Source organism: Linepithema humile, chromosome 8 (assembly GCF_040581485.1).
Source record: "Linepithema humile isolate Giens D197 chromosome 8, Lhum_UNIL_v1.0, whole genome shotgun sequence".
Taxonomy (NCBI): Eukaryota; Metazoa; Arthropoda; class Insecta; order Hymenoptera; family Formicidae; genus Linepithema; species Linepithema humile.
Genome location: NC_090135.1, coordinates 7,675,602 through 7,703,492, shown reverse-complemented (window position 1 = coordinate 7,703,492; position 27,891 = coordinate 7,675,602). Strand labels below are relative to the sequence as shown.

Below are 27,891 nucleotides of genomic sequence, written 5' to 3'. Positions count from 1 at the left end.
TCTGCCGTGTGAGCGATGGATGCCGTTTCATGTCGACGTTGCGTATAATTTTTTTGGTTAATACATAAAGCACTTCGCGGAATATACGAGAGGCCCATGCAGTTTCCTCGATAAGATTCTCTCCGTCAATTCCACGGTGATGAGGGGTGGGAGTGCTTGAAGTCTAGACAAAACCCTCTTTCGCTTCATACCCTCGCACATCCGCCGTACTCCGCGCAACGGTGAAAGTAAAACCCGGGTTCTGAAATAATGTCGTCTGGACGCTCCGCTGGAAAGATCCTCCGTCTTCGAGGTCACCTTCCTTGTAGTCCCAGCAGGATCGATCTACGTCGAAACTTATCCCGAGCTTCGCCGGGACGAGCTCCTTCCTTCTGAGAAGCGGAGTCGATTTTTTTTCCGCGCCGCGATTTATCGCCCGCGCAGCAAAGATAAAAGCCATTCCAGCGGACTTAATCAATTTCGGAAAAAAATTATACCAGTTAATATAGAATTTCTTGTACGTTCCAATGTCGATCAATGACGCGTGATAAAGAGACGCAATAAAAGTCAAAATTCTTTTCGCCGTGCAAATGTAGTGGAACGTGCCGCTGTCTATATGATTCGGATAACGTCTTTCCGGTTCAAAGCACTCCTTTTCGTGATTCAAAATACCAGAACAAATTGTTTTTTTCTTTTTTCTTTTTAGCGAAACAGTCCGAAAGGTCACAGGGTTGCGATATAATCGATCTCGACCGTGTTCCGAACCAAATCCGTCGATATCGTCCCTCGAAAAAAGAGTAATCGGAATCTCGACAAAAATAAAAAAGAATATTTTGTTGTACTTTTCTAGTTTACTTTTTTGATAAAGTACTCTGCTTATTTCATGTTTTCTTCTGAGTTTAGTTTGATTCTTGACAGCAACTTTCGTAACATTAAAATCATGTTTAAAGTGATTAATCCTATTTTGTTTAAAGTTTCGAAAGGTTGTTGCGAGAAACGTGGGGATAATCTCGGAGGATAAACTTCACATTCTTATTATCCTGGACTCGATTTCGATGAGCTTATGGTGTTTGACGAGTAATCCATGCCCATAAACCGAGGTTCCGGAGGTTTTTCTACCCTTGAAAGTCACGTTTCCCAATCGATTTTTGCTCAACTCCGCCAATCCTGAGCGACAAACGGTTGAATTCCAAATTGATTTCCAGCTTGTAGCTCTCTGTTCTAGTGCTTCGCTATTGTTATTTCTTTCCTTGCGAGACAACAACTCTGACGACCGTCGACCCCAGAAATATACGCGCCCGTATAAAAAACGCAATAGTCTCGACTTCTCCTCCTTTATGTTTCTTAAAGTGTTTACTTTATCTTGGGATTCATTTAACCAATTTCATCGTCATCGTGTTAGCCGTTATGTTGCTTCCAAGAAAATTCTTGCAAAGGTATAAATGGCTGCGAGATTAGATATTGCAAATAAAAGCCATTATTATACCCCATTAGTTTCGAAGCTTTATTGTTAGAATGTTCAAAACATTAATCATTTTATAATAGTTTCTATCATCATGTGTAAATTAAAATCGTTAATTCTCTCTCTAAAATATCCAGACAATTAAAATTCAATTCATAAATTTTATAGAAACGACTATAATCGATTTTCGTCCAAAAGTTAAAGTTGATAGTGATTAATATGGAATTGCAACAGAAGCTTTACTAATCATTCAAGGGACAGCGTACATTCGTTGCTAGCAAACATCCCCTTCTCCTATCCTCTAAAGGTTGCGCTCACACCCAAAACCATCCCTTAGACCTCGAAAATCTATTTAAATCTCCGTAATCGATTATGACGCACCGATAGAAGTCGATGGAACGAAAGCCAAAGGGTCGTCGGAATATTTGACGTAATCACCGCAGGGACCAAGAAAAAAGGAAAAATTGAGAGACACAGGGGGGAATAAAGATAACCATTGTTCTATAGTGGCGCATTTGTAATAACAATTAAACAATAGAGTTCTCACAATATAAACTAATCATAACTAAAGCGTTCTTGTAGATTAGGTTTCCGAAATGTACAAAAATTAGTTAATTGACTTCAATTTAGTTATCTTGCTATTTTTGCCAGATCTTGACTAGATTTACTATAACCTTCATCCACTATGCATTTATAGTTTACCGTGTGCCACAAATGCCCACATTCGGAAAAAGAAACGGCTATTTTTAAAACTTTGTTATTTTAGTAAACGTAACGGACTATATGCTGTTTGATATAGCGCATTTTAATGAGCCAAACTGAACTGATAACTATCATCTCGACTCTCCGTTAATTCCTCAGCTCTAGATATATACGGCGTTATCGCTTTCATCAGCGTAAGATGTCAGCGCACCCTTAATCGATGACTATACTTACGAAACATATTAGGGGACGAAGCAAAACCGAAAATCGATAAGAGGACTCAAAGCGAGCGATATTACGAAACAACTTTCAAGATAAAATACAATAATGAAACAATATTTCCGTTCTCGCAAAATAAGAATTCCAATTTACGACACATAATTGTTACGAAATCTTCTTCGAATCTTTGAATTGCAAATTTTGCTGAATGCTTGAGTAGATTGGCAATAGAAAATGAATACGATTGTGACATCGAATCGAGAATGGAATGTCGCTGAAATCGACAAGAGATGTTCACAGCAAAGATGTTACAAGCGCATCTCGAGAAAACATTCTATAGTCGAATGACGAAATTCATTTATTCACGACAATAACGTGTGAGCGATAAAAATGTGCGATGAAAAGCAAAAATAAGTATAAAATAACATGTATAAAAAATAGTATATTTCTTGTCACTTTTATATCATAAAAGTTGATGCAAAATAACTTCCAATTTACCTTCGGAGCGTCGTGAGAACACTCGAATTTTGAAATTTTAAATTTAATCAAGTGCTCGATCTCATGGCTGATGGGGGGAAAGTGATGAAGTTCGTTCATAAGGGAATCGAGAGATTACGCTAGCAAGCCGCGCTCGAGCTTCGAAGTAAATCGAAGTCCGGTGGCGAGGTACGAAGTGTCGAGGGCGAATCGATAAGGTCGCCCCAGACGACCTTCGAGGACCCACCCACGAACGAGAAAAGAAAGTAGTCGATGAGGGTGTACAACCTCCGAAATGATGAAGTATGAGAGACATCACTGGCAGTGATCGCCTTCTTTCCTACCGGCGAGAGATGCTCGTGAAAAATCTATGACCACTAATGGTAAAATCTGGGTGCTGCGACTATCTCGCAGAAGAAGTCTCGAGAGAAAAGTCTGACCGCAACTCTGTGCGAAGTGACAAAGTTATGAAAAACGAAAAGCATAAATGTCTCGCGCGAGCTAACTTCTTTTCTTTTTTTATTATCTTTTTTTTTTCCTTCTTTAAAGCGGGTGCATACGCTCGCTTTTCTTTGTCCGGAAAGTAGGTCACAAATTTTTTCTGCGCCATTACTTGACTCTCGGTCAAAGCCCACCCTTGTTTCCCCATCATGGCCTACCTCACATCGACCTCCTGGGCTCTCTCTCTCCCTCTCTCTTTCTCTCTTGGGTTCGCGGACTGCTCATCGATCTCCTTGGCAACGACGCGGTCTAACTGGCAGTCAAAATATATTTAAACTTGAAAATATAAGAACCTTTCGTTATTCTTTCGCATAGTTACGTACACATTGAGATAACAAAAAAATATAAAAAAATAATCTCGCGTATTTTACTTTCGGAATAAATAAAGATATTCTTCTACAATTAAATATGTACAATACGATACGAGAATAGAAATAGATTATCGTAGATTGTAGTATAGAGACTAGCCTATCATCATTTGAAAGATCACAAAAAAAATATGTACTATATATTTTTTATTATATTTCTTATACCGAGAAAATATTTAAGACACATTTAAAAATTTTTAAATACAAATTTCACGTGACTTTAAGTACTAAAACATACTCTTGCGCGTGTTTCGTATCTTTTTAGACCAAGAATTATATGAATAAAATGCTAAAGAAAAATTAATAAAATGGAAACTATAATGCTCCGAGATGCTAGAAAATAACGGTTCCAAGATTAGACATATTCACCGTCGAGTATCGACGGCTATGAAATCGCATCATTATCCGAAGCCCCGCGCTCCCGCGAGGGGGACAGAAAAAAAAGAACATATTCTAACTGTTTCCATGTAATACGGGAGTTCCTCCTGGACACGACAAAAGTTTCGTTATTAACTACAAATATATCGTCATCAGCGACGACGACAATCAACCGCGCCGGCGGCGGCTGGAAACTTTCCACCGCGCCGGTTTCGCGTGTGCATCTCATCTTTTTTTTCGTTTTTTAAATGGTCTCGTGACCGTGGGGCGGACACGGACGTATCGTGCGAGAAGCGCGCGCACACACGTGAAACACACGCAGGACACATGTGTCGGTCGGCGTGCGGACTTCGTCCGTTGGATAATTTCGCGAAGTTCTGCCCGCAATGAAAGTTTCACGAACAACTTCTCCGCTGGGGGAGTGAGAAACAACTGGGGACGGGAGTGTACGGGCGGGGGCGGGGGTTGTTGTTTCACTATTCTCGAACCGAATTAGCATGTCTGAGTGAGTCTCGATCGTCGCATCGGACGAGTTTGTCTGCCGATGCGTAGCCGAGCGTGCTGCACTTACTCGGAGAGATCATTCAGAGCGAAAACAAAGTCCATCCCTTCGACACTCGGTCGCAGGGGTTGCCCCGCCGCGATTTCTCATTGTCGTTGTTCGGCTCGTGCGAGAATCGGAGTGTGAATTGTAACGAGTGGTTCGAACCCTCAATCCATCAATGCACCATCCAATTTTCTCAGTACGTAAAAGTTTTACGAAGGGTAGATGCACCAGAAAATGATCAGTGTATTTTTCTCTTATTTATGTGGCTGTTTAAAATCCGTACTATGTAGTTTCTCAACATCTAAAATATGATGCCACTCATTCGTAATTTTTGTATAATCATATAAAGTAATTATTTCGGTTTTTAGTAGTAATCATTCACTGGTAATCTCTCATTATTTATAACATTCTCTATTTTCAATTTTTACATTCGGTTTTAATATCGATAGTAATATCTGCGAATTGAAGTCTTTGCAATATTTAAAAAATAAATAGATAAATAATTCGAACTCGGCCCAGCGTAAATTTAACCGTTATGCCAGAGCAGGATCTCAATTGCTAAAATCTTCTTTATTCAATTATTGTAATTTAGACTTCTCGGTCAACTTTTCGACCTTCTTCAGTATAACAGAGCCTAATAAGTTATCATAGTTTTCTTTCAATAAGACTTAACTAGCTAGTCGCAACAAATTCGTCAAATATGACATTAGGAGGCTGTGTTACAATTCGTTTTGTGAAGTAATCAGTTCAAATTCAGGAAAACGACTCGTAGCAACAAATTCGTCAAATATGACATTAGGAGGCTGTGTTCAGTATAATGATGACGAGTTACACAGTAAAAGATGACGAGTCGTCTTCCTGAATTTGAACTGATTAGGTACTTCACAAAATAAGTTACACACAACAACCTAACACAGCCTCCTAATGTCATATTTGACGAATTTGTTGCGATTAGCTAGTTAAGTCTTATTGAAAGAAAACTATGATAACTTATTAGGCTCTGTCAACCGTTTAAATTAAAACGTCTAAATTACAATTATTGAATAAAGAAGATTTTGGTAATTGAGATCCTGCTTCGGCCTTTGATCCCTTTTCTTGATCCCCATAACGGTTGAAAAATAAATATTTTATTTTACATATTTATTTTTTAGATATTGCACAAAATTTCAGTTCGCAGATATTGCTTGTTATTTTTTATTAATTTTAAAAAATTAGTAAATTAATTAAACTATTACTAAATATTTTTTTAACTATTAGTAAATTTGGAAAGACGAATATGTTATTCTCTTCTAATAAGAAATTACTGATTTATGCGTACACATTTTGATGAAAGCACGTGATGTGGATCGACTTTTCCTTTCGATATCAGTCAACTCGAGACGAGTTCGAGAAAAAAAAGAGTTCAGGACAAAAACGAATAGTAATCAAAATCGAATTGCATGTTTGCAGAAATCGTACATTATCTAAGTTCGCAATACGACACACTGGGCTTGCTAGTGACGTTTCACAAATCGGAATGTGCAGAATGAAGTAAGAGTGTGCGCGCGCGAATGCCCGAACGGGACTTTGCGAAAGAGACTTCTGCGCCGTTATCGTCATCAGCCCCCTGTCTCCTCTTTCCCGCCGGTTGTCGGTACCGGTCCGCAATGGCGTAATACAGAATTCTGTTTCCTCGTCCAATCCGCGAGGTACGCGAAAAAGGTCGCGACGTTTATATTGCAGCCGAGGCGTATCGAGACTCGCCGAGAACTCGCGTAATCGCACTAACCTTTTCGGGAGGGGGAACAGTCTTGTGGACTTTTCAAAATATTCTCAATTAAAAATAAAATAACAATTATTATATTATGTCAGAGGATTGTTGCAACTTATTCGTCACTAATCTTGAGGCAATTGACAAATAAATAAACAAAATCTTCAAAGATGAGTGTAAAAAACTTGACTCAATTTGCGATTTTAGGTTCGTTCTTATTCTTTGGTTAAATTTTTTATATTCATTTTTCTTCCTTTACATTTATCTATATTATTTAATATTAATGTACACGTCTGTGCTGTTTGCACACTCGTTTCACGTTTATATAAATAATTCTTCTGAAAAATAATCCAAAAATGATATCATCTTAATTATTATTACACAATAGCACGACAAGAAGCATGGCAGCCGATCGATAGTCTAATCATGACCATTGAATTCGTATACTTAGACGTGTCATTCGCCGAATTTGAGCGTCGCGTAATAAAATCATGCGCTCGTCCCAGATGCGTCGTCTGGCGCGCTAATTTGGAATGATTATTGGAAAGCGTCAGATGTGCTAAATAGGTCGTCGTGTTATCGAAGTTACCTCGAAAACCACGCTAACTGATATCTAGCCGGCTAAATCGCAAAATCTGGCTATTTTACGGCTATTTGAAAATAACGTCTCGTCGCCTCGTCCGATTTTCTGGCATATAGGTCAGACACGTCGCTCCTTCCGCGAGATTCGACCACAACGAGCCGGGTCACGTCGGTCCTTAATATTCTTATCGCGCTCGAACCGTGCGATTCCCCTTCTCCCTCTTTCTCTCTTTATAGAGAGAACGAGAAACTAGGTCGTCACTCGCGTCCTCCAGGACTTTCCGGTCCATACGCCGCGTTTTATAATACGCATCACGCGTAACTCACGCAATGCCATCGTCCTTGACGTGTCTCGTCCGAAACGGAGTGCGAAACGGTAATATCATCGGAGCGGACAGCGCCGGAAACGCACGCAATCCGCACGATTTTTGCCTGTAGATTTTTTTCTTAAATAATCGCTGTTTGCGTTAAACTATACTGTTAACTTTTTAGTGTATAAATATACAGGTTTTGCATTGTGCGACACAGATGTCTGTGTATTTTAAAGCTTGTTTTCGAATAGTTTGTTACATTCCATCCGTATCTGATGAAATCTTTTTGTGTATACTTCTCGATTTCATCGCGTTGACATTTAATGTGGCATTTTTTTACCCTGAAACTTTAGCCAACTTACAAAAAATTCGAGAATTAACGAGTGAAGACAAAATACAAGGCAGTTTCCAGAGTTGCATAACGATATAACCGTAAAAGGAAATACTACAATAGCATGTTACAGAGAAGTCCTCTCCCTTGATAGTTTCCTATCAAAACTTGTGAAGAATGATAAGGATACCACTTTGACAGTTACGCGTTCACCAAACAAGAAGAATATCACAAGCAGACAAAATATTGTAATTCTATACTTTTCTATCGGTCGTATCAAAAGTCAAAATCGATTATTTGTGCAGAGAAGAAATAGTTGCGGTCTGTGAAGCTGGTATCCTAAAATGCAAAGTTTTATAAAACTTATGCGATCCGCAATTTATTATCAACAATTTGATCATAATTGTCCATACTTTTTTTATTCATTTTGCAGAAAAAAATTACACATAAACAAAAAATTTAATAAAATTTTATCGAGCACATCTAAATGCGTCTCTTTAATTTTTTTTGTTTGTGACTTTTCTTTGTGCAAAGTGGATAAAAAAATTATGTATGGACAATTAAATGCCGCGTAAGTTTTATAAAAATTCGCATTTTGGGATGCCAGCTTTACAGACTTCAATTAAACGTAGGTTTAGGAATCAATGTTGGTTGAAAGAAGTTTTGTTAGAATAGAAGCTACTGTAACATGTGTAAGAAAAATCGTGGCTAAAACGGAAATATAAGAAATTAATAGGTTAGGTCTGCGCAAATTCGACCTCCTTTCGCGAGCGATTTCTCAACGCGGAATCGAAGCCGCGTGTTTGTGATATGACGTTAATCGGTTGAAACGATAAAGATAAGATTATGTCAGAATGAAGAGAATCTTCGGGTGAGAACATTATTCTAATAAAGATACAAAATAATTTTAAATTTGTATTCTGAATAGTAAGATTCTTTAAAAAATTTTAAATATATATTTTTCTTATTTTCAACTATTTTAATTACATATTTTTCCGTTTGACAAAATTAATATAACTAAAAAGCAAATTTAATAATTTCAGAAAATATTTAAATTAAAATTTAGACTTAAAATGTCAGAAAAATACACAAATATATACCTGCTTATTTAAATATTTTCCATCTCTCTACGTAATGATGATTTAATCGTTACGCAAGAGCAAGTTTTTCTGGACGCTTGCAGCGTGAATATTCAAGATAGAAATCGGTCGATAAAAAACTGTTGTAATACATAGGCAAGATATTAAATGTAATTTTACTCTAGCAAATTCGTTTAAATCACGAATTATTCATTTCGATTTTATACAGAACTCGTGGCGATCCTAGCATCTGGGTCTAGGCAAACTCCTGTCAGTGCGAATGAATGCCTTGAGCGTTTAGCTCGAGCAGCCGAGCTCTCTTAAGACAAATCGGAACAAAAGCGCGAGAAAAAGAAACACGCGGAAAAAGAGAAAAAGAGACGTTGCCGTTGCAAATGATGAACTGTGCAATTTGCAACATGTCTCCGGTGCGATACAATTTATAAAGTTCTTCCTACACGTCGTATAACGACAATCTCTTTCCATCCATAACGTAGGCAATAGCATATTAGGTCAAGTGTAAGCTTGTGTATTACATTAAAAATATATAATTCAATGTTTCGTATAAAATAGTATATTTAACGGCGATATGTTTGTGCTTGGTTACTTGAGAAATGAAATTTCTCTCTTCGTCTACTTTTACTTTTTACAATTCTATATCTACAAAGCATGTAATTATTTCCTTTATTATCTTACAATATGACCGATCTTACTTATAAATTTTTTGAAATCTCTTCTTCCGAACGAATATTTAATTTCTAGGACGTGGAATGAACTCGACATTGCTCTCTTTTCATGGCGCTTCTCGCGCTCACGCGGCTCGATATCGCCCGAACGGAAGTAGCTCATTACCCTTTTCCGCTTTTGCTTTTCGCCATAATGCGCTTTCTCTCGGAAAATTTTCTTTCACCGCTCGATCTATCACTTATCGCGCGTCGCTTCGATTGATTTGTCTTCTTCTACGCGAAAGAGCTGAACTGTCACGGTAAATTTTTCCGAGAATAGCACAAGTCAAATCATGCGCGTTATATGTCCAATTCACGCTACAACAAATGCACATAAAACTCGTACTTTCAGTTAAAAATTACTTCCATAATTGAGATTTTCTTGTATTGGTGGAAGCTTTGTTAAACAGAACGTTCGTTTTATTTTGTCCTTCTAAAATTCGAGATTTTTTATATTTTCAACATTTAGCCAAGAAATAATCAGTGACATTTTATTAATGTGACAATGTAAAGATGTATATTTTTATACTGTTAGCGATAAAAATGTAAGTGTACATCTGCACATGTAGATACTCAGTGCGCTCAGTGCACAAAGTACCGAGCTCTCAATCTATTCTCGAATTGCTAAATTAATATCTTTAAGCCCGAATTTTGACGAATCTCGCCGCTGCTTTTTCGGCGGCTGTCGACAAGAATATTAGAACTTGTTCCCTCCTTCGAATTCTATATCGGGTGACAAGTTTTTTGCTCGCGGCTACAATTGCAGCAGACTCTTGTATCTTTTACGAGTAATTCGCGATTCGCCAAACATAGTGAGCCGCATTTTTGCAGCGTCCTCGAAACGAATTCTATTTCTATGCGGTTGTTGTCGTCAGATAACAGCCATAACAGAACTTTGCGGGACACGCTCGAGAAGCATTCGAACCAATAGAATTAAAAGGAATCTTTCCGAAAAAGATTGTGCTGTAAAGATCAGGAGTAAAAAGCATCGATGATGAATAATCAATTATTTACAATTGAAAGAAAAAACTTTAAGTATTTAACTAATGCTTAAGTGCGTAGGATATTTTGAAATTTTATGCTGTCGGAGCAAGTTGCGCGTGATTATTAAAAGGCATTTAAATGCCTATATTATTTAAATAGCAATGTGCCGCTTACCGGCGCATGTTTATGTTAATTCCATTTGTTTCTAGGTGAAGGACGCACTATGTCCTGTCAATAGATTAATTTCGCTATGAAATATTATTCGCTACCGTGTTGTTAATTGTACGTTTTTATCGAACGTTAGAATTCCAGCGCATTCTTGCAAAACTGGCTTGGCAATCGCAATTTACACGATCGTGAAAATCAATCACGTGCGACAGCAAATTTTATCAAAGAACTCCTAGATTACAGGAAGCGATAGTTCCAAGGCATGAGTCCCCCGTGTTGCGCTAATTCGAAGCCGGCGGGACACACGTTGTAATTTTTCGCACTTTAGTTTCGCTAAGTCTACGTTATGTCGTAATAATAATATAAAGACAATCCGCATTGCATGTCACGGATTCCTCGCTTTTTAAAAGGTTTCTCACGAGAAAGAAGAAATTACGTTACCTTACATTATTCTTAAAGATTCTATCTTGTCAAACGCAACATGCAACCGTATGAAAATAGGTTGCTCTTAAAAACAAATACATCGACAAATAATTTCTCGCACGGATTGTTTGAAAGTGACGAATTATTTGTACAACTTCATCAAAATTTGTCAGAATTTAAAGAGCACTGCAGGCGTTAATAAATAGCGTAATAAGCTCGCAAAAGACAGAGCGAAAATTGTCGAGTTCGTGCAACAATCGAATGTCGCAGCTCGTACTCTTGCGGTTAAATTTTGTGGTTTGACCCCAACATCGATTTCCAACGGGACGACCGATATTCGCATCGGTTTTCGCTATTTGCGGACCAAAGTCCGTTCGGTAAATACGTTATAGATTTTCTTACGGCGTGAACTCGCGGCGACAGAGATTGGCGGCGCAGACGATTCGAAATTATCGGTGTCTCGAAATAAACGCGATCGTTGCGAGGATATTTAACGCCGGCGTCGACGGTGAGAAGAGAGAACAGCGCCACCGTGTGCGAATTATACCTTTTCAGACAATTATCGGATTTCGGGCACCGTCTGATGACCTAATTTGCAACACGAATACCACACGTGCACAGCGAGTTAGAAATAATTTCTACGCTGACGAGCTTACGCGAGTCGTCGTTAGATCGATCGCGGAAGAGTAGACATCTTCTGTCTGCACATTCGTCCATAATGCATGCGAGAAGGCGAAAATAGCTGTGATCGAAATTATTCACGCAAACAAGTGATGAAGTCTTCTCATTGCGCGTATCGCCGGCATCAGAATAATCGTAACGTAAGATATGTCACTGATGTAAATCGAGGGAAAAAATGAATAAATCAATGACAAATGATCCGCGGGTCAATAAAACTTCTAGCCGAAGTACGCAAAATTTCTATGCATCGGATTCTCTGCGTTCTATAACCTTTCGCGCTGTAAATATAATCCATTACTTGTAAACAAGCCGTGCGAAAAAATATTTGACGTGTTTATGTAAAGTTGGCCAATTTTCATAAGATTGCGCGTACTTGTATCAGTAATGATGGAATATCATGGCGCATTATATTCGGAGCGGATGACGCAATAGTGTCAACGGGAGGCATGAGTTTTGCCTAATGAGATCTATTCTAAAAATCTATCGTTTCCTTCAGTTTGCGGTCCTGCCTATGGCAATTCACGGCTAGAAATAAATATAATCGTGTCGCGATTAAAACACCACCGTCGTGAAAAATCTTTTATTATCGGCACCTTATTATTGCAAAATTATTCGCAGGTCAATTAATTTTTCACGTACCTTCAACGAGTAACGGAGCAGACCTTAATGTTTAAATTCGCGCTTTAATTCGCATATCATCCAATCCGACGTATAATCACGTGGGAATTATTTCATCGTGCCACCGGAGCGCGGCCGCTGAGAGCGATGCAACGATAAAAATACATTTTCTGGAATCGAGATACGATCTCTCTGTTTCTCTTTCTGTCTACCTCTCTCTCTCTCTCTCTCTCTCTCCCCCATTCCCTCGCCAACCCTCGTTCTAGCGGTCTGTGCCTCTCGCGATGCGTATTGTACGATACTTCGCAGATATCCCTGAAGACTTTTCGGTAATAAATTATTTTTCTCAATCGCGGCGTGATTTCACCTCTTCGAACAACATCCATCGAATCGATTATTTCTCTCACGTCTTCCAATCGTTCCTCATCGCATCCTGGATATTAACAAGATGGGAAAGAATGCGAAGGAGTGCAATAGTGGTGTAAGTTTTTAGGTCACAAGCTGCTGCCAGCCTTCAGCGCCTTTTCATAATAATATTGAATCGCATTAAAGTTACATTGTCGAGACTGACTAGTTTCGTTTAGAGAAACGTCTCTTTCGGTCGCTATTTCCACTTTAATACCGAATGCGAAAAATAAACAAATAGTACCATTTGTGAACTCGTTTTCTTGCTGGACTCACGTAATCAAACGAGTGTCATGTAGTGCGAAATAATGCAAGATTGCTTTAAATGACAGGTTATTTGGTCAACGGATACAACTTAAGCGAATGTTAATTTTAGCGGGGTTGAAATTCGCGAAGAGATCAATATTTTGGCGACGTCGTCGGAATTCGTTTCGCGTAGTTTCTTCGCGTGTCAAACGCAATTCTCCTGAGATCAACTATTCTTAGCTATTATAATAAATGAATTTCTAAATTAATTTTGATCTAAATCGGCATTAAAAGATTGATAAACCGTATTTAATTCTATAACGGTTTTGCGCGACAATGTGGCTGTTTTATTGATGTAGAGCTCGGCGGTGCCAACAAATTAATATCTCAGCTTACATCTCACTCAGTCTGGGCATTCTATCGCATAATGTTTTACTTGTTTTGCAAAACAATGTCTTACATGGAAAAAAAAGTAACATGCACACTTTCCGAAGCATATCCGGGAAACGGTGATAAAAATTCGCGGAAGGTTATAAGCGCGCGCTTCCGCCAATTATGGAAAGTGACTGCGAAAAATGGAAAATTCCCCAAACCCGGTGGGATCTAGATCGCGCGCGCATCCGCAGTCCTTCGCGACGTCGGATCCTTCAAGAGCGTGAGTACAACACGGGCCCGACCATGACGGTGCCGTGTGCGCCATAGGCTGTTATTTCGCACAACCTCCGCTTTTGCGGGGCACGATAACGCAACACTCGCAGCCAGGCAGCGGAATCGTGACACGAAGCCGACTTCCTGCTGTTCTATGCGCGCGTCTCGTATACACAGTCGGCTTCGCGTCAGTTTCCCTTCGTATTCTCATATCCGACCGGCTTTCCCTTCTCCTCGCGATACCCATCGAAACGAGGCTCCCGCATTTAATTAAAGGAGCTCGCGCATCGCTCCCTACAACTCCGACCGATAGCACGGAAAAAAGATATCGATAAGTGTTACGAACAATGTGGCGCAAATAAGAAATTGTATTTTAACTAATAATGCTAGTCCAATAGTTACAATAGTTTAAGTAAAGAAATCTTCGTACGAAAGAACGAAGACGAACATCGCGACGCGGAATGTGATTTGTCGCATAATTTATTGTGCGGAGAGATGACGACGCGTTGCATTTTCCAATACGCCGATAGAGGACATTAAAGAGAGAAAAATAGCGTTTGGTATATGCGGAATTTTCGCGAGATAAAACCCCATTTCGGCGTCATAATATTGATTTCTGCGCGAATTTCGATTGTTAGATCAATAGTAGCCTCTTCTGAACTGTTAAGTGAATTCGGATACAGCTGTCTATTGAAGACGTACAGAATCGTCTAAACTCGATTATTCGCTCAGACCACTTTGAATAATATCTTGTTGTCGTTGCGGAATATCAGCGATGCTCGAGACGACAGAACGAAATATTTTATAAGCTATTCGAATTATTGTCGCGACTTCACGAACGTGCATTATTTACGTACAGCTACGTATAGCTTACTCGTGTATTCGGGAAATGAACGTTTCGCGCTTACATCGTATGAAAAAAAGTTGATTTGTAACTGAAATGTATTCGATTCGATGACAGCATATTAAAGCGTCTCATGCATTAATCATAAATTTGATAATATATTCTATGAAATGAATCAATATTTTTTTCCAAACTTGCAATTATTTTTCACAGCACATATAAAATATATCTTCCAATTATTAATTCATATCAATTACGCTTCGTATCCAATTATCTTTAAAACAATATACTACTTTTTAATATTCTATTCTATTTTTTTCATTCTAATGCTTCTATTCTATATATTTTTCACCCCAATATATTTTTTTACTTCAAAAAATATGATTTATACAGAAACAATTCATATGACAAAGAAAATAATCGTATTTAAAAATTATAATAACAAATACTATTTTTATTACGCACATGATTTCTGAAAGATGCTGAATTGCATTTTTATGACTGATATTAGCGTGCTTTCCAAACACAAGCAAGTTCTTTTATCTGTGTGGAATTACAAGTGACATTGATTTATAGGTGACACGTTATGCAAGCCAGCGTTATCGCGGAACCTGCGACAAAAAAAAGCATTCGTCTTCATTTCCGCGCGATGGACCACGCGAAGTTTATTCAAGTTGCGTTTATTCAATTGCGACTTTCAATTCTCCGCAATGATAAGTTTTCTGGTGAAAAACAATATCTCAAAATTTAATGAACTTCGACCCAATTGGTGCATGTTGATCGAAAAACAAAAAGGGAATCTCTCTTTCTCAGATGTCTAATTAAAGTCACCAAAATGAATTCAATCGTGCCTTTTCCGGGAACAATCCGTGTTACGTGAAAAACGTGTTCTCATCAGGGTCGTACTTCTTATGGAAGTAATGCGTATGACAGCGCGACACACATCTGTACATGAGTTTAACGCAGAGAAGCATTTGGAAAACGCCATAAAATTTGGCGCGAAGAAATCTAATAATCCAGTTACTTAACAAACTTCAGTCTATATAAAAAAACTCTTCTAACAGTGAGCACATTTTTATATTTTTCGGCTGATAAAAAAAGGACACACTACGACAAAAACGACAGGCATAATCAATGCTGTAATTACACGATAAGCTGCATGGTATTACGTCGTTACAACGAGATTACGGATACCCGCATACATTTTAACGCACGGTTGTTTCTTCTAATCGAATGTGACTTATGATTGCAAATTTTTTCACCGTCAGGTTATTAACTGAAATAATTGATATATCACTTTATCTTATAATGTAAAATTTTAGATATTATAATATTGTCACTATATCATATTACGATGCGTTCTCTGGCAAATTTCGGATCATTACTTCTTTTGCAAACGTTTAATAAAAGATTATTTGTCAAAGATGTACAATTGTAATTACCTATTGAATAAAGCTTGACTTAAAAATAGCTAGTTACAATCGTTTGTTAAACCTTTGACTTTTAATGTCATTAGGTAATGCATTAAGTAATTTCCTGATAACGATTTCATCAGATAAATTCTGTCATGACATTCGAACGAAAAAGAATGGAAATATGAGCCGAGAACCTGCATCCTGTTTCAATTGCATCGTACAATCAATCCATCCCACGTAAGAAGCAATTGCATTCCATTATATCGCCGGGATTCGACATTCTCGAGAAAAGACGTCATCGGATAGCCTAACGATACATGCGAATAATCGATCGATCGAAGAAGCGTACGCAATCTATCGTAACACAAAGAGTGCGTCGATCTCTTTCGCATAACTTTTTCTTACGGCGTAAAATTAACAAAAAAAAAAATGTGCGGATCTATTCTGTGATGTTAACAAAATATATTTTACAAATCTGTGTCAGAATTATGCCCTTTAATCCCGCAATTATTCATCAATAAAGCCCACAAACTGTTTTATCAAACTCTGACGTTTATCATTTTTCATCAATTTTTCTCGATGTTTGCTCGGCGCAAAGCAAACTCGATTTATTCTAATTCCATAAATCATGCTCTCGATGCGCCATAATACCAGCGGCACTCGCATAACTCGGGCAGCCATGGAATTTCCTTGAACGCGAGACTTCCTGCGCGTGTTCCTATTCCGATCCAATCTCGATTATTCGAGGGCAGGAGGGAGAAAGAGAGATCGCGAGAGAGAGAGATCGAGAGCAAAGCGAAGCCATCAAATACGTACCTGCATATGTTATACGGAGTTTCGTTTACCCGCACGCACACGAACGCAAAACACGTATGCGCGGAGACAGGGCTCCACAAGTTAGCCTCGGCCCACATTGGCATAACACTTTCACTGACGTAACACTTCACTCTAAACTGTTGCGTTGCCATACACGTATTTCTTCCTCCCCCCCTCCCCACCCCGATCCTCCCCCCATGACCGCCGCCGGCAAGTGTGATATCGTACACGCGTGTAAATCGCGACACTCGTACGCACGCACACACGCGTCCCGTCATCTCATCGAATTCGCGCGCGTAATTTATTCTTTTTCGCTCTCCCGGGCACAATATTCGCGGCGTCTGCAAAAACACGGCGAGATTTTATAATTTCATGTAGCACACGCGTTCTCAAGGGTGGAGCGCGGAACGCTCGCGCAAAATGCATATCGGGAATGGAAACTCGGTCCCTCGCGGATATCAGTACACACGCGTATCTCGTAGGAGAACTTCGCCGGAAGTTCGTTCTGTATTTTTAACCTTTAATCAATTCCATAATTCTATTTTTATTATTGTTGAATAAGAAATCTATTTTAACCATGTAAAGAAAATTATTCTATTCTTCCTTGCGTTTCCCTCTTAAATCAGCCGGTCACTTTGCTCCGTGTGATCGCTAACCGAGAAGAAAATCTGGTCTCATCGTATCTCTACAGAAAAATAAAAGTGTATGTCGGTTTAGGAACTAATTAACGCGCATGAGAGATTTAAATGACATCGTACGACTGACTTACAGTTATCATCGTCAGCAATAGTTCGATAATATAACTTGTGGATCACTACAGGAAAATAATACAAGCGTAAAAAGACGCGCATGCCTGCACGTGGCACTCGAAACGAGATGCGCGACAAACGACGCATCCGTCGATGGGAAATCCTGATCATTAGCATACTGCGGTTGGAGTGAATGAAAAAAAAAACTGCGAACAATCGGCAGCGAAATTGAAAGATGGCCAGGATTTTCCAAGTTCTACCGGGGTCAGCGATACGCGCATCTCCCCCCCACCTCCCTCGTCGAATCGCGACAGCGATGTCTCGCGCGATTACTAATTACTATGATATTTAACGATACTTAATGACTCGCGCCAAGCGCGAGCCGTTCGTTAAATCAAGAAAAGAGGAAAGATAATTCACGACGGTCATACATACTTGACCTACATTCCGCGATAAAGTCTGTAATCGATGAAGCCGTAATACGGAGTGTATCGAAAGTCGCGTGTGTTGTTTGTCCAAAACCTACCGTAAACTAAGCCGAAAGAAACATCGTTAAAGCATTAACATAAACGATTAAAAATTTAAGGACTTCAGCGAAATGGTCGCTACTGCGTATAAATAATAGAAATTGATTATGTCTTCTTTTTTTTTTTAAACGTGACGACTGGCTCCGATAAAACTTTATCTAGATACATATGCACATATTGAAAAATCTAGAACTTTTCGAAATTTATGAGTGAGCTGTATACGTGAAAATTTTAATCTCGCGATTAGCGTGCGCGCACTACTAAATATTAATCGAGATTAACACACGAGACCAATAATTATGGAGAAATATCGCGATATAGGGCAAATAATTGCAATTACGACGGAAGCGTGCTTATGAAAGCACCTACAGATGGTGATCTATCAGATATTTAAATCGATTGAATCAATCGCTCGCTCGCTCACACTAATTGTATAATCGTAACCCAATTTCGAGATACAATCGCGAGTGCGTGTGTGACTTTTACGCGGTGACTCGTGTATAAGGAAATCGCCTCTCGTGCTATGTGACTCTTGCGAAATTGTTTATTTCTTGGCGCGTAGAATAGACAAGAAGACCTTTAAAGCGTTATTTATACGACAAACTTTTTATCGTACCACAAATATGCCTTTTAAAATTGTTTCTAAAAAGAGAACGGAAAAATTCGATTTTGGACATAACAAGTTTCCTTTTTCCTCGATCAGAGAAAGTATATTTTTACTGATAAAATATTAGTCAAAAGTTGGAACAATTGTCAGTGCGAAAATAACAACAATAACGATGATGACGGTAATGATTGCATGCTGCTCGTGAAAATTAAGGTTACTGGTCCGTCCTTGAAAACATGATTATTACTTAGGCGCTCCGGCACGCATTGTCGATTACGATCGCAAATTTTATACTTAAACGAAAAAAAAAAAAGAAAGAAAGTCGGGTATCGACACAATGAACGGACCTTGAAGACTTCCGCGACAGCCACTTCAACTTTGTGCGATCTGATAAACGCAACAAGTTTTTAAACGCATCACGCTATATTTTGCACGCTTTTTTACTGTGGCGAGTGTTGCTTCGAAGTATTGAATTTGTAACATTGATAACTATAATTCAAAAATAATATTGAAAAATGAAATATTAGATCACACAGAGAGAAGAAGAGGAACTCTTTCGTTTTCGCGTGGCGAACAGATGTTTCGAAAAACATGAATAACAATCTTTTTGAATATATTTGCGCCTAAAGTATTTATTTCTGTAAGAAATTGTAGGCAATATTATTTTTCGTGCTCAATATTTTCCGCACATCTCGATTTTCCGTATAAAACAAAGATATATCTTAATTATAGCGCTGTTATTCGATGCTCGTTTCCTTGTTGCGCAGAGATAAGACTCGCGGAAACTTTTTATTTGCGTGATAAATAAGGGGAATTGCATTGCGACGACAATGTAGAATGAAAATATTGTTCTTATCGGTCGACTAATATTTCTTCCGATTGTGCAGATACGTTTTTGCAAAAAACATTCCCGATATAATTCCGAAACGCTTTTTACGAAGCGAACGCGTGAGCAAATAAATTCAATGAAATCTTCGTATTTGCGTAACAAATAGAATATAAACGTATCTGGACGAAAATACCATTCTCATCGCTCCAATTAGTATTTCTCACGAATTTTCGACGGATTTGTTTTTACACAAGCTAAATTCCACGCCGGGAACTCCGGTTATGTCGATTTCAAGAATTTCTAATCACGCCGGAAGAGGGATAGCCTTTGACAAGTCGCCGAAAAAAGGGGCTGTCGAGGAAGTCTAGCGTAAACAACCCCGACTTCTAAAAAGTGATGACTCCCTAAAAAGATATACGTTACGTTCGGCGGACTGCACGTGTTCTCGTTAATGTGCCTTTAACTGCAGTCGAGATCGCGCCACCCGGAAACTTTTTGTTAACCCCTTCCGAACAAGCCCCCGCCGGCTCCCACCTGCCCTCCGTTTATCAACATCAACGAGACGTAGATGTGAAAAGATCACAGAACTATGCCGATGTTTTCGTACGTGTCGGACGATGCGACAAACGAATGATTTCCGCCTCGTCGTTGTTCATTTCGGAGCGTCTTAAATAATGTTTAATGTGGCGCAACAATGTTGTTTACTTAGAGATCTACATTCATTCTAGAATAAAAGTCTTTTTATTGTACGAAGTCATGCTCCCGCGATATTTTTAAATTTTTTATCGCGCAAGATAGTACGTGATAAAATATGTAATACTGTAAGCATTGACTTACGAATCTCTTATGATAATAGTCAAATGTTGTTTGTCCATCTAATAGAACCTAATTTAGGTCATCAATTTTATTTGAATTTACCATTTGCTGGAATCTCCTATTTTACGTAATCGCTATTTGTTCAACGTGGCGATTAACCGAATTGCTAGTGTAATCGGCATCAAATAAAACGTTATCTGTCGCAATACCAGCAGACACCGGGTTGCAATTGGGTGAGTTGTTGCAGCATGAAAAATCATTTCTCGAAATGACTGCCGCGCATTTCTAATTTTCATAGCAACAGAAAATGAGTTTGCGCAAACAGCGGTCGATTTTCAACAAGTCGTTTCTTAAATTCGCTTGCACGATCACCGTACACTTGATAAGTGGCTTCCGAATTTGTCTAAAGTTGTAAAGATCCGCAATCTGTTAGCTTATCTTTTTTATTTCATATTATTAGAATGATAACGATATTATCATATGATATCATATATTTTGGGAAGTAGGAAAGACATTCGATAATTAGAGTCAACGTTATCTTTTCTAATATCTTTTGTTTTTCTTATCTTTGCGATTAAGCGGCATAAAAGAAGTAATTACATACATATTCCAAAATAGAAACAAGATGGACTCAAAAAGCAAGAGAATCAGACTAAAAAATATTTTTCTCGAAACAACCCTATAATTTTTATACATCGTTAAATTTAGAAAAAATAAGGTTTTTAAAAATAGAAAAAAATATATAATGCTAAAAATATATATGCTTGAAAAATATAATGCTTGAAAAATTCAAATCAATCTTAATCTAACGTTGGTGGAACTCAAGACCAAATTAAGGTCACACCATCTTTAGCCCGCGTGGCAATCGCATAACTGTCATCTAAAATCCTTCTTCCAAAAATCTTCTATTTTTGAAATATTTAAGTGCATTATTAAAAATGAGAAACGCACGTTTGATATATAAATCAAGATTCCATTTAAATAAGTAAAATTGTTAAGCTCAAATATATAAAGTATTTTTTTTATGTATAAATCCAAAGTTTCCCGTCCGGAATTCAACGAAAAGATCGAGGGGGGGGGAAAGGAGTGACAAAGATGAGAAAACAAAGATCATTTTTTGACCGCAAAACAATATTTACATCCGCGTGCGAATTCGCGTTGAGGAAGGGTTACAGGTAATGCCGGTACACTCTGCGAGGGGGCCCTGACCTGATTGTAGAAAATGTCAACACTTGTTACGCGATTGTGTACTATCACCGGCCGCGCAATATATGCACGCACACGCACACGCCACGCATGCACACGCTCGTGTGCGTGCGAATGCGTATGCTTCGTAACTTCGCACCGTCTCTTAAAGTGGCCATGTTGAATTCACTTTCAAACGATACGACGGGAAGGAGAAGGAGGAAGAAGAAGAAGGAGAAACATACAAGTGCGCCTTGTGGTACCGGCGCGGCGTGTGGCAATACGAGGAAGCCGATTACCCAACCAGCTCGGGATCCCTCGAAGCCGACGCGTTACACGCAATTCCGTGTAACGCACCACGGTGCGCCGCGCCATGCCGCACTATTGCGTGCCGCCTTTGAATTTAGAAGCGTACTTTTTTTTTCCCTAAGAAAAGAAAAATTACAAGCTCGAGTAATTGAAAAATGCATCTGTCAGCGAGGTACAGCGAAAGGCATTTAAACTGAAAGAATATCAATATCTCCACTTCTCATGTGCGATTGCTCGTCGATAATACTCGACATGTAGGTACTTTAAAAGTATTTATTTTGCCAGATATTTAACAAAAAAATTCGCGCAGCTCTTATATTGAAAACTAATAAATAATAATTGACACAAATTTATACAAATATGCAAGTAATGCGGAGAAATTTTTTCTTCCATTACCGCTAATATTTTTAGTACATATTTCACGCATGTATTTTTCGGTTTCACATTGTTGTATATTTTATCAATAACTTCCAACATGGCGGATAAAAAAACGGCGAAGAAGCGTTCGTGCGCAATGTCAGAATAAAAATAAATCAAAAGCAACTTCGCTGACAGAACGAGGGATTTCCTTTGGTAAAAGTTCGCAACAACTTCCATCAAGTGTGGCAAGCGCAATGTCGCGTGGGATTTGTTGGAACACGCAACCGGCAGCTGTGTATAACATCTCGATGAAACCCAGAAAAGCGTAAAAGGTCGAATAGCAAGCAGAAAGTGGAATCGCTCGAAAACGAGTTATCAGCTTGATCAGAAGGACGTTAAAGCGCCGCGAAACGGGGCGAACAATTAGCATAGAATTAGATCCACTGCTCCCTCAGATGCGCAATTAATCCTCACCCCATCCGTTCTCACGCGATTACCCAACACGCGTGATATTTGAGCAGTACGTCGAGCAATTCTTTATATTAAACGCTTGGTAACATTAGCAAAAAAAAAAAAAAAAAAAAAACAACGTAATTACTAGACGTAATTACTGGTAAACACAACATGATTACTAAAAATGTGCCTCATATTAAATTTCATCAATGATTGACATTTAAGTGGATAGCAAATTATGGATGGCAAATATCAACCATCGTCATTATAAATCTTTAAAATATTCCGTGTATTTTTGTTAAACGTTATGATAGAGAATAGAAAGGTAAAGAATAATTAACAAAAACGTTCATCAATACTATTAAATATAAATTTGTTACTTAATAAAATTTATAAGTAGCTTTGAAGATTCCAAAATAGATGTAGCACATATCGATAAATTAGCTAAACCTGCGTTGATTAAATGTGTTCACGAAAAAAAAAATCATGTAAAAAAATTTTCTCGGAGTGGAAAGGATTAATTGACGGTGGCGACCTTGTCATGGATGATCGCAGAGTTAAAGCAATATCGTCGCAGTCCCTGCACTTGTTTCGCTTAGACAAGGAAACGGAGAAAGTCAATGCCGGGATCTCAGATCTATTTCCGTGGGGTCTCAGCCGAGCAGTAACAGATGGAAGGAGACACGAAGGGGGAGCGACGAAGAGAATTTATGTGTTTAGGGAGGGTCAAGGGAACGAGGGTAGCGACAAGTGCAGCGGACAGGCGGAGAACAGCTGGATGCAACGAGGAGAGAAGGCGAGGCGGAAAGGGAAAGATGGGAGGGGAAAATGCGAAGGGATGGATGCATTTGCACGTCACGCGCACGTTATCGAGACAAATTCCATTCTCCGGATCGTTTCCGACGCGAGGACGAGACAAGGGCTGTTTTAGAACCGGGTATCCGCGGCATCCCGGATTCGAGAAAGCTATGATCGCTGGAACCCAGAATCCGTGAATCCGACAGATTCTATATCAGGGATGTAGAATCTATATAGGCGATAGAATTTCGAGGATTCGAAACTTCTGACGTGGGACGTTTACAAAGATTAGAATCTATAGAAACTAAGAGAAAAATAGAAAGGAGAATCTCTTTCTTTTAATAAAAAACTTCAAGCTCAAATACCTAGAAATTTATTATAAATAAATATCGAATAAAGAATTAGTAACGCCTGAAATCTATAGAAATAAAAAAATCTAAAATTCTAAATATATTTATAACTTATCAAACCCCCCCAGAGCTTTTTCAAGAATTAGTGAAATCTCCAAGCTTCAATATTTATCAGAGAATTCAACATTAAATAATCTAGGATTTTTATTTTTAAGATCCATGAGATTTCAATTTCGCTAAAGGAGCGAGATTGTACGAAATCTATGATCAACAATTCAGTAGGTTTCGATTTTGTTGTTACATCCTAATCACAATCTAGTAATTCGCGAAAGTCGTCTAAAGAAATGTGCATGTTGCACCACGCTAGTCGCTCCAGTAACTGAACGAGTCGAAAGTGAATCATATAGTTATTCGCGTTCCGACGTTTAATGCGCGCGAGATTACTTTCTTTTGCCCTACTTTTGTTTTCACAGGCGAGCTCGCAGTCAGCAATTTCTTCGTCGACTCCAAAGATCGGCTGAGAAACGAGATAGAGTGAGAAAAAGCGATGCGCGATGCGGGACAAAATATAATAAATCGTATGTATGCGTTTGCATGAAAATCGTCCATCGACACGCGCGCGTCTGCTCAATCGAGCGTGTAATGACGCCGTCTCGCGTGAAAATTCGTTTTTTACGCGCGTTACGCACCGAGTACTTGGTGAAAGTGATGCGCGTGCCGAAGACACACGCCAGTCGACACGCCAGAAAACTAGCGTATACACATTATATGTTCGCTTTCCTCCTGTTTGCCTAATGAGTTCACTAGATATCGCAAGGCGCGATCGAAACCTACTGGATAAAATGAGACATCCTTAATAAATTAAATGCAATTAATCTCGGCTTTCGTGTCCCAGTTAAATATAATCTGTCTGTTTCAAATAAAGATTAGAAAAAATTAGTTTGCGCGACATCTAAGTCATAGACATTTTAACATAAGTATAAATGTCAATTAGAAAACATGTATATTATCATCGATGTATGAATTTCAATTTCAATGTGTTTTTGCTATGAGAATCTTTGTATTTTCTTCAAATGTTTTAGGATTAATATATCTGCAACAAAGCGTGATATATATAATATATATCATTTCATATTTTCGTAAAATGTAAATATCAATATTTTTGCTTCTATTTGAAATTTTTTAATCATCATTTTTTATCAAGCAGTATAAGACAATCTCATATTCAATTTCAGCTTTTTTATTTAAACTCTTGCCACGGTAGGCAAAGTGTGTTATTTCGATAATGTAAAATTTAGTGCATTTATTAAAAGTTCTACATTTATATTAAAAACTCTACGAAAAATATATAATTGTCAAATAGTCAACTATACTTCAGCTTTCGCGGAGGAAAGTGTATTGCTGTTGAGAGAACATGTTGCCGCTTTGTTGCAGATTTTAATTTTATTGCAATTTTATATTTGATATAATATTGGGAAAAGCACTAGATTTCAAGCTGTATTTGTAATAGTTTTGTTAGAAAGTTTGGTTTCTCACTTTCCAACCGCTTTCTAAAAATGTGAAAAGAACAACGATGAGCACCCACTTCAATTCGTGTTCTAACGGCTCGTAATTACTCGTCGCGGCCTGCGGTCAGAACGAAATAGCAAGGCGATACTCCACCTCGTTAAAAGTCCGATAAAACAAATCGAAATTGATTTGCAAAAAATATACAAGGCAAATTGGCACATTTATTCCCAAATGCAAAGCGATAAAACTTCTATATCGGGAAAGAGACTGCAATTATCTTTATTTCAAATTTCCTGTTTTTGATACCTATATAGAGAAGACATTACTGCTATCTATTACTTTATTTAGACTTTCGAGCTCTAAGATTGTACAATCTGTAAATACTTTAATCTGTGCCCGTAAATAATTTGGCAGTTCTCTCTAAATCTCCATAACTTAATATTTATAAAAATTCGAACTCGTAAAGTTGAACTTTGTGTAGATTTAAGACATGTAAATTTTAGGATGCAATTATGTAATTTGAAATGTAGATTTATTTCACATTATACAAAAAAATGCGTAACCTGCCAATTCATCATGTATGACTTGTTAATTAGTTGTTTAATTATTACGTATATGTTTTACAAACTCTAATTTCAGATGCTATAAATCAGTTTTTAAAATAATGTTTGCACACAAATAAATTATTTTCAGCAGTTAAAAAATTCTAAAAAATTTTTTGATATTTAAAAACCATGCATTGTATTGCCCAATAAATTTAATATAAATAAATATCTAAAACTGAAACGTTTTTCATAGTAGACCAATGAAAATTAATTTTTATGAAGATATTCATATATAAAACATATTCATATATAAAACATAGTACGTCCATCCAAATGCACATACATAAATTTGATAAAATGTCTCCATTAACAAATTACGCTAATCGATATTTAGAGTTGAGTCAAATCGCGCTATTTTTGCGAAAACATTTCTTTTTTTCAAAATAATGGAACCAAAATCGTGAAACAAAGTGTTAGCTTATGCGTTGCATGTCACTATCAATTGTAAAAATTATCATCGCACACGTACACACACGTATCATTGCTTGCATATATACTTTTGTTTTTTCTCAAATTATTGTACGCGAGATATACATATGTATGTATATATATATATATATATATATATATATATATATATATATGTAATTGTTATTAACGCGGATGTCGACTCGCAATTTTTAAAGTTTTGGCTAATTATCCTTTCAGCAGTATACGATTTACATTCGCGATAAGTGCAGAGAATGACTTGACTGGCATGAAATACACGACGTCTTAAGCATTCGAAGGTAAACAGAACTGTATCTGTTACCGGTAAGGAAGTATTCGTAAAACTCGCTTTATCGACTATAAGCCTCGATGATAAGGCTTGACTACAGATCGCCATTGTAGAAAATCATATTATCGACACCAAGAGCATTTTCTACCATACCGATACAAGTTAAGGCAGAAGAAAAATTGAAAAAGTAACATATTTATCACTCACCCTTACTTGTTTCCGATTGAAGATTCTCCGTCTTGATTTCTGTTCTAACATAAGAGATGGAAGCCGGAGATGCTTGCGTCGAGGGAGCTGCCAATTTTTCTAAATACACAACATTAAAAGAATAATTATATATTGCGAACACAGAATTACAAATATGAATAATGTCACATGCAACAAGTTACCTGCTAATAAAGGGTTTGCAGCAGCGATATTGTGCCTTTGTCGTTTATAAGAGGAAGGGGTTGTGGTGGAGGTGGGCTGGCTGGCTTCTGCCTCAAGCTCTCGCAGGAAATCCAGGGGATCAAAAAGTTCTTCCCCTGTGACACTGGACATACCTGCGCCTTCCTCCGCCGGCATATTTGGCGCCGCCGGCGTTCCTACCAGAGCACTTAGCTCCATCGGAGAAAATTCTACCGATTGGCCTGTGTTGCTCTGTTGGAAAATAAAAAATGCAAGATTAAAGAAAGTAATGCCTTGATCAATATGCTTATTCTGTAATTTATTGCAGATATTGTTTTCTTTATTATTTATTGTCGTCTCTCGACTTGATGGATTAAATATTTTGTAAATCTTAAATTTTATGCAGCCTACATAATATATTTCACAAGTTATTAATTTCACATTTTTATTTCGAATCTAACTTAACATTTATAGTTCTATATAGAAATTCTAAATATATATTTTAAAATCTATAGTCATAAAATCAAATCTATATAGTAAGTTTTATATATATATCCAAGGTTCTTCAAAAATTGAATTACAAATTACCAATTTTAAGTATTAATTGTTCTGCTATTAATTGTAAATTTCATATTTAGAAAATATTATTGATTGTTTCAGTATATTTTGAGTATAAGTGTTAACCTCGAATGCAAGTTCTAAATCCAGCTGAGCTAAATTCTGCTGTTTACTCACCTGAAGGCACTGGGTTAGATCCATTTTTCCGTCATTGTCAGAGTACCAAAATAGCTCGTCGTCTATGAAGGGCATGTTTGATTCCTCCTTGGGTACGAGGCTGGAGGTTAATGTGGGTGTTTGCGATACGGGGACCGGCATCGGGACCCGTATCCGGCGGCGGGGCCACTTTAGCCACCCCCGCGCCTTCTAACATCTAAAACCACCTCCGAAATTTTCCCGCTTCTTTCGCCTCCTGCTTATGCCCACACTTTTTTTTATGCGCGTTGTTGTTTCCCTGAAATCAAACATAACA

The 27,891-nt window shown here is 37.9% G+C and overlaps 1 protein-coding gene across 12 annotated transcripts in view; it reads right to left on the bottom strand.

Annotated features, from left to right (window-relative positions):
- The window catches only part of LOC105670558 (Ecdysone-induced protein E74), a 156,845-nt gene that overhangs the window by 80,679 nt on the left and 48,275 nt on the right, over positions 1-27,891 (bottom strand). For 11 of the 12 annotated variants that reach the window (XM_067360294.1, XM_067360302.1, XM_067360297.1 and 8 more), the window contains 3 exons: positions 27,597-27,873; positions 26,864-27,113; positions 26,682-26,780 (listed from right to left, as the gene is read on the bottom strand). In XM_067360294.1, the coding sequence (XP_067216395.1) occupies positions 26,682-26,780; positions 26,864-27,113; positions 27,597-27,737 (490 nt within the window). In that variant the 5' untranslated portion in view covers positions 27,738-27,873. The remainder of the gene's footprint in view (positions 1-26,681; positions 26,781-26,863; positions 27,114-27,596; positions 27,874-27,891) is intronic. The other variant, XM_067360303.1, reaches the window with a different exon arrangement.